Source organism: Cajanus cajan, chromosome 6 (assembly GCF_000230855.2).
Source record: "Cajanus cajan strain Asha chromosome 6, NIPB_CcT2T_4, whole genome shotgun sequence".
NCBI lineage: Eukaryota > Viridiplantae > Streptophyta > Magnoliopsida > Fabales > Fabaceae > Cajanus > Cajanus cajan.
The window spans coordinates 43,201,075-43,212,877 of record NC_138522.1 but is presented as its reverse complement, the minus strand read 5'-3'; the positions used below and the strand labels follow the sequence as shown (position 1 = coordinate 43,212,877).

The following is an 11,803-nucleotide window of genomic DNA, read 5'->3' as shown; positions in this document are numbered from 1 at the left end:
AAGTATTTGTTTTACGAAACTGAATTTTGTTAATGATCTTATGAGCATTTCTCAACCATTAATCGTCACGATTTGATCAATTTATACATTGAGACCAAACTTGTACCTATAGAAGAACCCTGCGAAGGACTACAATGATACATTGTTGATGAGGTTACTGCTAGATCAATTGTGACTAGAGGATTTCATTTGAATGTTGTATGAGGAGCATAAGCACGAGTACGACTCTTTCATGATATCTCTTATTTCTCCGACTTCTATAGATCTAGCCCTCAATTGCACGACTATCTACTTGAGAGGGTGCTACAATAATTTGAGCATGTGCAAGAGATCCTTTGCTCGCTGCTTGACCATTAGCTCATTGTTGAACTATGTGATGAGCGATTTACTCAATAAAAAAACTCATGTTCTTGAGATTGATGGTAGAAGGGCACTTATTTTTCAAGGCTATCCACCGGAATATGTTAATAACCTAAAGTAGTTCAACCACATTTCTCATTCATACACCATTTGCCCATTAATGGGACAACCACAAAGAGACCCTTTGCTAGTAGTACATGTGCACCAATCTAGAGGCAGCCATACAGAGTCCTTTTCGAGCAATTCTCATGATTATAAGTAAGTTTATGTGTACGTGTGTTAAATAAAAATCAAATCTTTATATTACTTATTTATATTCATTTTTTGTTGTAAGCATTATCTACAAATCAACTCAACATATTTGGAATATTTGAAATATTACTTTTAACAATGATACAAATGTCCTCGCAAAGTGTTTATTGAAGGTAATATGGTTGTAACAAAATGTACTTATCAAATGAAGAAGAGCCACACGTGACATGATGGATTTTCATCGCTGTGTTTTATTTGTGTTTGGTGTTAGCTTATTTTGAAATATTTTATCTTTATTATTTGTGTTGTTTTAGGTTATGTTGACTTATTTTGCACAACTATGTTGATTTATTTTGATATATTTCATATTTTTGCCTCATTTGTTATTTAACAAGTTAATCAACTATTTCCCTCAAAAAAAAAGTTAATCAACTATTAAAATTATTTAAAAAAACATCAAATTTAACTAAATGAACACTTTATTTAAAATTAATCATCTAATTAAGAAGTTATTAAATTTCTTGATAAAGAAATACACAATGAATATGTATTTTTGTTGTATATTTAAATCAAACTACAAAAGAAAAACATGATTTATTTTGTATTACATTACCATACATAATATAAACTAATTTACATTCTCTTATAATTAGAAGTACGTGGTATGATGTCACAATACAAAACAAAAATATGTTTTTGTAATATTATAAAAAACTTATTTCTATTATATATTACAATGTCACATTCCTTATCATTAATAATAACATAAGACTAGCTTATCAAACTTGGTGACACTCCCAAACAAGGTAAAAATCAAATGCAATATTGATGTTGCTCTCTTCCCTCCCTCAAATTTATTTGGCGTTGAAATGTTTCGTAGAGACCATTCTAGCACATTTTTGAATACTAGAACAATCATATACCTAACATTTGAGGTCTCTTACAAGTGCAAAGTCATTGCTCTTCTAGAGACCCTCTGTTAAGTGGAAGATCTCAATTTGAGCAACATATCCTTTGAGTCCGACTATCAATGCATCTTTCTCAATCTTAGCAAAGACTACCTAGACTATTTTGAATATGAGAATATCATGCATAAATGTAAGTTGTTATTGTCTAGTTTATGAAACTATGATGTTAGTTTCATTCTAAGACTAGCTAACTTCATTCTTCACAATTTAGCTATAGTAGTCGAGTCTAATGTTGGCCTTAAAAAATTTAACCACATTTCCCATTTATTCTTCAACATGTTTTAAATTAAATGAGATAAATTTGTTAGTATAAAAAAATAAAAAAATATTAAATAAAAAAACTTTTATAAGACTAAAGTGATACTTCCAATCACAATTCCATACTCAAGATGGAGATCAAACTTCAATTTTAATTAAAGAGTATAAATATCAAATCACTTGAATTAACAACTTCAAAAATAAATAAATAACACAGAGAAAATGTGTTTCAATTAAATATATTTTAAAAAAAATTGAAGTGGGAATTGGGGGAAATTAAAAAAAAAATTGAAGTGAGAATTGGGGGGGAAAGTGTTAGAGAAACATGGACTTTTTCATCGCTAGGTTTATAACCTATATTTGTGTGTGTGATATATATTACGTCGAGTGATTTACATGCAAAAAGAGTTTTTGATGATAACATGCAAAAATGTATGCAATGATTACGAACAAACCCGGGCGGGGGCAATAACGTTTTCGAACTGATGGTTGTATGACATAATCCTGTATCGAGATTTCACCAGTTTTTTCAAACAATCAACTTTAAAAACGGTATCGCCACCAGAAAAGTACAAAGAAAAACTTCAAAGCCTCGAAAGGGAGTACTTTCTTGCTCCTGCTTTTTTGCTGAACTTCAACATCATAATTTAGACAAGTTGCAAGTTATACTTTTTTGCTTAGATGTTGCACTTTTGATAAGTACAGGATATGACTAATAATATATAAGATTTCCAGACTTGCTTCCTTGCGTTAGTTTTTGAAATTCTATTTCAAAGATGTCCACATCAAAATTTGAAGTTTTCCAAACAGAACCCAAAGAGGCATTAATAATTTTAAGCTTTTTCCTATACAGTGCACCTTGCAACAAGATTGAACAATGACTTTGCCAGAAACCAAGTTTAAGTCACACAACATCAAAAGCAAAAAAAGATATCATCTGAAAACATTATGAACCTGTAAATCAACATTTTGAGGTATTACTCTCAGACTATTTTAAATAAATGTGTTGAACACAGGAAGATACAGTGTCGAAATCCACTGTATTTTTAAAAAATACATGTTTCATTAATAAAATAATTATTCGTTACCAATTCCTACACTTAATAATACATGACCATCCACTGTAACCCGTATGTGTTGTTGACCGATTTCTGAGACTAACTATCAGAGTCCCCCAATAAATAATCCTAGTTCAGAGGGATCCAACCTATCGCCATAAGAGAATATAAAGACAACAGAAAAGAACAGAAAGAGTTTAACGTCCAGAAAAACATTTCTTCTCAAGAAAAGAAACCTGTTTAGCCTCCATTGTCGGTGTCCTAAAATTCCGTAAAGGCAGCCACTAGTCTCAAAAATATCCTTCAGCCAATCTTGAATTTAGCATATCAAATAGCAAGGATACCACATCTGGACAAATGAACAATCAGAAAAATCACCATACGTCCCTAAGGTAACGTCCATCCATTTGAAGTTTTTTCACTATAGCCTCGGCTTTTGTCGAGTCCACATTTTCCTGAAATTCAATGCAGAAACAAGGTCGTTAAGACAGCTTCATTCCATAGGTATGCAAAGTATATGCCGTTGCAACTAAAAAATTCAAGTTGGAATGGTGAATCAGAACAGAAATATAGCATCGTAAATTAAATGCTTAGCAAAAAAATTGCTGAAAATTTACATTGTTGAGTCCCTTCAAATATTAAACACAACATAAGCACGTTGCTATAGATGCCTTTGTGCTTGTGATTCAAAAATTACACAATAAGTTCTCCTTACCCTCACAACTATAAGAATGTTCAAATTTCCCACATAAATTTTACTAAACACCCCAACAATACAATAATAAGCCCAGGAGAAGAACAGAACCACAAACATACTAAAGCCAATTAATGAAGATTTTACACCTAAAGGTAAAAAAATAGCCTTGGAATCACTAAAAAATTCAAATACAGTTAAAACAATTTAGTACTGAAATTTTCAACAAAATAAGCAAATTGTGTTTGTACTTTAAAAATTAAAAAAACTTAAATATCAGTCACACCTCTACTATCACATAAATATACCATTATACTCGCTGCTTAGCAATATTATTATCAAGCATTTGTTCCTGGAATTCATTTTTCCCCCTCATACTTGTTGGTTCAGTTCTTTGAAAATCATTATTATGTACAATGCAAAAGGGAAGAATGATGGAAGACAAAGCACCTGCTGCTGGACAATGGTGTGAAGAGTTCGATGAACATCTCTGGCCATACCCTTGGCATCACCACAGACGTAAAGATAACCTCCTTGAGAAATCAAACTCCACAGTTGGGCAGCCTGTACATAAAAAATTAATTCAGAAAATAATTTATCCGGTTACATTTGATCCCTACTAGGCTGTCATTCACACTTACTTTATCCATAATCTTGTGTTGAACATATTCCTTTTCAGCCCCCTCTCTAGAGAATGCAACTATCAATTCTGACAGAGAGCCTTGTTCCACAAAATTGTTTAGCTCATCCTCATAAATATAATCCTATACAAATAACATAATTAGGTCAAAAAATTGCTCTGAAAATCCATTTGAATCGAATGCACAAGGAGCACTTTATTTACCATTCGACGATTCCTACATCCAAAGAAGAGTATTGCAGGGCCAAGTTGAACACCATCCTCTTTGAGGGCAAATCTTTCCTGGGTAAACCAAAGATAAAGAAAGAAATAAGAACAAGCAGATTCTTATAATAATTCAGCATCACTCGAACTATGTCATTTATGAAATGGATTGGACTAACAATTTTGAAATTTTAGGTCTTAGTTAATTAGGTAAACTGGGCTTTTACAATAAATTAGATAACAATCATGTGAAATTTTTGCTTTTGATAGAAATATTTTTTACAAAACACTTCTTATAAAAGCACTGAAAAAAAATTGTATTTTGAAGAAAGAATCTGCTTCCACTTTTGCTTCCTTGAACAAGCACTGATTTCTTGCCTCTTGTTAACAGCATATTTTCACCTGCTGTCACTCGAAAGCAATTTTAGCCATGCATCTACAAAAACTAAACTAGGTTCTTTTTTAGCACGTATAAATAGCTCAAGTTGATTCCACAACACAGCAAACAGGTTTAAAAGATGGCAAAGTGGAGCTTTCTAATTGTTACAGAATCAAAATTAGGTGCTTTGAATTATGGTTCCCAATCATAATTATATAATTATCTATTTGACTCTAGTATTTCTCTCCTATATTTCTTTTTATATTCAACAGTTCAACACTCACCCACTCTTTATTCCATATAGTAGTAGTTATGAGAATTATAAAAATACGCACATACATAACATATTAACAAACCTGTAAAAATCCCCTGAAAGGTGCAAGACCAGTACCAGGTCCAACCATAATAATAGGAATTGAATGATCAACTGGTAGCTTGAAATTCGATGGTCTAATAAAAATTGGAGCCCAGCTGCAGTCTCGACTTTTCTCCAACGGAATAGCATTCTGATCATTCATCAGAGAGATTTAGAAACATAGAATGATAAGCTATTGCACCTCTGAGGGAGGTGAGAATCTCAAACATGACAAGTTGAAAACAGAGAACCCAAGGTGTATCAATTGCATATTGCTACCTTCATCCAGGTTGAACATACTCCTTTGTGAATTCTACCAGTGGGAGTTGGACCATACACCAAGGCACAAGTTACATGTACCCTTTGAGGAGCAAACCTGGACAATCAAATAATGCAATATTATTTCTTCGCCAATTATCTTATAAGGCTTCATCTGGATACTTTAAATAAGATAAGATATTCACCTAGGAGAGGATGAAATAGAATAATAACGAGGCTGTAAACGAGGGGCTACTGCAGCAAAAAACACACCAAGGGGAGGTTTTGCTGATGGAAACTCTGCCATCACCTCAAGGAGACTTCTCTGGCTTCCAACCACCCATTTGGAGTACTCATCCTGGAAACCAAACTTTGAAAATTATCATCAAAAGAGGAAGGGAAGAAAAGGAAGAAGAAAATTTCATACTTGCAAACAAAAGAGACAAAAAGGACTGCGGATTTTTTACCTTCCCTTGAGGAGATGAAAGGAACTTTAATCTTTCTGCTTCACTAGGTTCAGTTGCATGCGCAGCTAATGCAACTAAAGCAGCCTGAAAGATAAGTATGTGTAAATATTTCTTCATTTTAATTAAAACAAGCAAAAATCCCTGTTGAATCACACATTCTTATAACCAGTAAAAGTGTAAAACCAAATAAATAAATAATACAAAAAAAATGATAAGCACATGAAGTGAAAATAATATAATAACCTTTCGTGGGGGGTTCAAGAGATCGGCATAATGTGCTAATGCAGTACGCAGTGTGCAAGGACCAGGGAAAGGAGGTAGGAGAGAACCGCCAAGGGAAGAACCATCCTCCTTATCAGTGTGAAGAGTAAACAACAGATCTAAATTCTGACCTAACAACCTCCCAGCTTCTTCAACAGTTTCTTCACAGTTCTCAGCATAAACACCCACATGATCTCCAGTTTCATATCTGGGAAAAATCAGACGAAACCAATCAACTGATTTATTGAATGCTGTCAAATAATTGGGACAGGATATTCTAGTTGCCATCTTATTAAGCTTGACAAAACATCAAAACATATACAGAAATGCCAACAAAACACTCTAAAATACACTCTACTATTGGCTGAAATTTGTTAGAAATCACAAAATTATGTGGATCCCATTCCTTATTTAATGAACCTAACTCGTGATTTTAATGTTTTCAATAAATTTTAACTAACATGAGAGTGATGGGAGGAGTATATTAGAGGTTATGTTGCTAGTCTAGGCTGTCTAGCACTCCTCATCCATAAATAACTGCTGATAACTTTACAAACATTTAGGACTCGAACACTACAAGATTGTATGCCTTTAAATTAATGAGAAGCTTCATGCTTTTAGCATCTGACATTTGCACAGATCAAATTCATTAGCAATAAATTTAGCAGGAAATCCCACCCTCAGAACTTCACAGGTTTCCCAGTCAGTGCTTGAAATTTGGGGCAGAGGGGGAAATTGGATATCTGACAAGCTTTTATTACTTAAAACTTTTTTGTCTATTAAACCTGTAGAAATGCTAAGAAAATGTGTGTATATTACCACACATGCAATCCTCTATTTATAATGAATAAGGATACAAAATAAAGAAATACAAGAATAAAAGATAACAGGTAATAATGAGTAGAATCCCTAATTTCCACTATACAAATTTCCCTAACTACAAAGGATTCATATAAAAACAAATCATATCATATATTTAACAAAACCAACATTTAACCGTTTCCTTAGAATTACAAGTAAAAACCCTGATAGGAAAACTCTACAACCCATTATATTCCACCAGGACTCAATTATCTATCTAGTAATTATATGTATCATTAAAATAAGCTTAAAATATATAAAAATAATTATTAACACAATGTATTTAAAGTCAATATAAAACAAAATAATCATAATTCACCAATTTTTTTTTTCTTGCTTTTCCCAGAAAAAAAAATGATAGGGTTATTTGCCAGGAAACATAGTCCAACTTACGTTATGCCAGTCCCAGATATATCAAATTCCAAATGTATGCAAGAACGGTCAGACTCAGGTTTGTGAAGCTCCTTTTGTACAGCAACATTCACCCTTGAAGAAATGAAATAAAAGGTTTGTTTAAATTGTTTTAGCCTTGTTTAGTAAAAAAATCAGTATCAGTATGTACAATTCCAAGCACCTGCAAGGATGATGAATATCAAACACAGCATTCCCATTTGCCACATTCGTGTGATTATCATAGGATGATGTGACTGAGGGGTCATGAATCACTACTCGATATTCAAGAATAGCAGCTGTATAGGGGGTAGAGACGGTATTTGCATCATCCTCATCTCGGAGCAACTGATCCAACTCAGGCCACAAAGTTTCTTTCCTGCAAAGCCAAAGACAATTCATGATGTTTTAAATGCCAAAAAAGTGGTAGACACCTTTCACACAATTTCATGTAGAGCCAAGTGCATACTACACTCGTAGCAACAATATAATCAGTAGATGAAAAGCAGAAGTGCGTGGAATCAAAGGATTATATTTACCAGGCAGAAAAATCATCCTCGATGGATTGATCATCATCACCTAATCCAACTGTAACAAGACGCTTTGCACCTGTGGCAAACACAACTCTTTTTAAGAAGATATCTATACAAAAGTCAATAACTACTTATCTCCATTCTCAAGTCTAATGTACAACCTTCAGAACTTGTATTAGAATTTAGAACATGTTTTTATTAAAATCAATCTCACTTCGAAGCACTAATATAAATCTGCAGAAATATAAAACTTAACAAGATAGTATTCCTTCGATCGTAAACAAACTAAAATCATGTGATATAATATTATAATTCCATCAGCACAGTGTAAGTGCAGGCTGGAGTCTGTACTTCATATATCAGGAATCAAGTAATTATAATAACATTGCCATATAAATGACTTATATTACTTTCTGAAAGTTTGATTCACATATTACACACCCGTTAGACTTTTAGAAAGGCTTATTGAATACATTTAATCTAACAGAGTAAGGCACCATTCAACTAAGGAAACCAAATAAAAAGAAGTTGCACTGGTAGATTAAATTTTCCGAAGAGGGCAAAATGAACCTAAACAAAAATCAAAAAACACCAGTGACAAAAAAAATGAAAAGTATCAGGCTCTTTAGCTTTGATCAAAGACAATGATTCTATGCAAATGCAATTAGACAGATAACCAATTAAATACTTTTGAAAATACAGGTGATGGAATTCCGCACCTTGTTCACTAAGATCTTCATCAACAACTTTACCTATCTGTATCAAAAGAATAAAATTAGAATCAAATGATGATATTTTTTGTTAAATAAAAATAAAATCATCTGATTTTACCTTATTAAAATGTTCGTATTGTCTGTTACCTAGGCCAAAAACTCCATATGTGAGATGTTGAAGCCAGGTGCCCCTCTCTTCTTTCCCCTAAAATTAATGCACACCAAAACTTTGAATTATTTTAAGTAAGCCATATGAATTATGAAAATGCAAGTAGAAAGCGAGACCTTAGATGTAGGATTTACTTAAAGTGATGTAACTACAAACCTCAGTAAACCATTTGTAGAACCTTGCTGCATTGTCAGTTGGCTCTCCATCTCCATAACTGTCATGTCAAGTCCAAATGTATCATATTCACCACACATTTCAATAAATAAATGCATTTCTACCATTGTTTATGTTCATAAGACTTACGTTGCCAACATGAAAAAGGCAAGAGTCTCTTTCTTCAGCTTCTCCTCGTACTGATCATCATCTGCTCCATAGTCATCCTAGTTCAAATTAAATATACATCAGACACTAAGCCAAACCTAAATTTTAAAAATTGTAGCTCCTGACTCCTGTACAATGATACCAAAAGTCTTCTTGAACTCTCCTAGTGAGGAATCAAACATTTAAAAGAAAACTGTTTGACCCATATATCCATGACCAGAATGTAGGGATTGCCAAAATTCCATTTCAATCCAACTTACCAGGTCAACAACTTTGACAACTGCTTTCTCATACCTTGCCTTGATCTCCTCTGCCAATGCCTATAATTAAAATTAAAATTGAAATTAAAAGTGTATAAAAAAAACACGGAAATTATATAAAACTGGCACATAACTGCCTGTAGATTTAAAGTTTCCGCTATCCCAGGGATAACACTTTCAAGCATTACAGAAAAGGGGATATGAGTGTCATCTTATCTTATCACGGTGTATTTCAATAAGCTGCAATCATTTCCTAGCTAAATTTAGAATATTCACAATTAACCAACTATGAAGTTATGTTACAGTAGTAGGGACAGCAAATAAAGAGGCAAGAAAAGTTCAGGCTATGCTTCACCCAAGAAAGGCGTTAACTAGAGGAGGGAAAAAAGAAGACAAAAGAAAAAACTAGCGTTTGAATATTTTGAATTAATTGGCCATTTCAATTAACATCTCATGCATAAATTCATAGTAAAACACAATACCAAAAAAAATCTAAAATATCAATCACTAACAGTCCCAATGACCGAGCGTATGTCCGGTAACACGTCACTTACCTTCGGACATTGATCAGCAGATGCAACTCAGGCTTGCTTCTGCATCTTTTGCCTCTTTTTGAGGGGAAATTAAGGGGTAAAGTAGGTATCTAACGCAAAACCAACCATGCACCGACTCCTTATAAGCTTTTGAATACTTAACCCTATCCAATATCACAGTGAGTAAATTGCGGAACCTTTTCGGATTTCTCAGTTATCAATAAGAAACACATGCAAAGGCAATGTCTCAAGCAGAAAAAGGCACCGTCACCGTCACCTTTTTTACTACAATGAACTGTTTCCAAATTGACTCCAACACCATCACTCGTCATTCCTCGGCGTTTCCACTAACAAAACGAACGCATAAAAAAAAAAAAAAGATACAAGCCAAAAAATCCGCTCCGCCACAACTAATCAGAGATTCCTCGGCAAAGGAGCATCACTATAATAACCTAGGGTTAACCCAGACATTGCGCAAGTCAAAACTACGGCATCTTCTTCCTTCGCCAAACTCAATTTCACAGCACAAAAAAGCGTAATTATAATTTACATGAACAATTATCCTCTTCCTTTTCAAAGATCCAGAACATTCGATTCGATCCAGCACAGAGAAAAGAAACAAAACAGTGAAAAGGGAAAAAGGAAATACGACCTTAGCAAAGCCTTCCGCAGTGCCGGTTTGAGTACCGAAGAAAACGGTGACCTTAGTCTTGCCGTCGGCAACTTCGACTTCGTCGTCCTCATCCTTCAGCATCCCCCTCGGCACGATCACCGGCCTCACGTCCTTGCTCCGATCCGAAGATTTCTTCCACAGAAACACGAAAAGCCCGATTATAACCGCCGCGGAGGTCGTGGCGATGAGAAGCAGCGAATCCGAAAGGGAATCGCCGAGGGAAACTCCGAGGAGCGACTCAACGGCGCGAACCAAATCGGAATTAGAAGCCATCGAGTCAAACTCGGTCAAATTGGGAAGACGGTGAAGTGAGAGAGAGCTAGAAGGTGGAAGCTGCAGTGACTGAACGCGAGAGGGAAAGACGAAACAGTGGTGAGAAGAAAAGAGGACCCGGCGAAAGCTAAACCAGAAATCTTGGGCCACTTTCCATTAATGTCAATGGACTACCTTTTCGGGTTGTGAGAATTTGCAAATTGCCAGATATAATTAAATGCGAGATATCGCCGCACTCGCGTTGACAATTACCCCAAAAGAGCTTGTTTTTGCGCTTCTTTTACCGTTCCTTGGTTTTTTTTATTTTATCTTTAACTCGTCTCGCGAAATAAAAATAAAAAACTGAAAAATATAGAATTATTTTTGCATCATTTCTATCGTACTTTTCTGGATTTTACTTTAATTATACAATAATATGCCAAAGGAAAAATATATAATTCCTTTCTCTGTATACAGTATTCATTAAAAATTGTTTTTATAAAGGAGAAAAATAATCTACATACAACTAAAGAGCAACGGTGAGAGAGAAGATACGTATAAATTGAGAATATATATGTCTGGAAATAAAATGAAGACCAAGTTATTAAAGTATGTATAGATGAAATAAAATATAATTCAAAAATATTTCGAAATAAATATTTTTCATTCATATCTTTTGAAAACATAAAAAGATAAAAACAACTATTTTTGACATATAATCTTTCCTAAACAAATATGTTTTATAATAAATTGGAATTGGTCCACACCTACTATTTAAATTCATGAAAATGTTAATGAGTATTTAAAATATATTTATTACATCAACACGGAATAGTATTGTTGATACGTAACCATGTTCTTTAAGTATGTCGTTAAAAAATTGTTTTTTAAGTTCATGTATTTGAATGAATAAATTATTATATATTTTAGGTCACATAATTTTT

At 33.7% G+C, this 11,803-nt stretch overlaps 1 protein-coding gene across 1 annotated transcript; it reads right to left on the bottom strand.

Annotated features, from left to right (window-relative positions):
* Window positions 1–2,881: 2,881 nt before the first annotated feature.
* LOC109796559 (NADPH--cytochrome P450 reductase) lies at window positions 2,882–11,076 on the bottom strand. The gene is made up of 18 exons (XM_020356225.3): window positions 10,587–11,076; window positions 9,402–9,461; window positions 9,124–9,200; window positions 8,977–9,034; window positions 8,770–8,856; window positions 8,658–8,694; window positions 7,945–8,014; window positions 7,590–7,784; window positions 7,409–7,501; window positions 6,137–6,362; window positions 5,894–5,977; window positions 5,633–5,784; window positions 5,448–5,544; window positions 5,170–5,319; window positions 4,435–4,512; window positions 4,232–4,354; window positions 4,041–4,154; window positions 2,882–3,351 (listed from the first exon to the last, which is right to left on the bottom strand). Exons 1-18 carry the CDS (start codon window positions 10,878–10,880, stop codon window positions 3,271–3,273), a joined length of 2,076 nt encoding a protein of 691 aa, XP_020211814.1. The 5' UTR covers window positions 10,881–11,076; the 3' UTR covers window positions 2,882–3,270.
* Window positions 11,077–11,803: the final 727 nt, after the last annotated feature.

Coding starts and splice junctions, on each gene's coding strand:
- LOC109796559 (XM_020356225.3), bottom strand. CDS start 10,880: ATGGCTTCTAATTCCGATTTGGTTCGCGCCGTTGAGTCGCTCCTCGGA. Junction 7,502..7,589: donor GATATTCATCATCCTTGCAG/GTGCTTGGAATT, acceptor CATTTCTTCAAG/GGTGAATGTTGCTGTACAAA. Junction 3,352..4,040: donor ACACCATTGTCCAGCAGCAG/GTGCTTTGTCTT, acceptor ATTGAATTTCAG/GAAAATGTGGACTCGACAAA.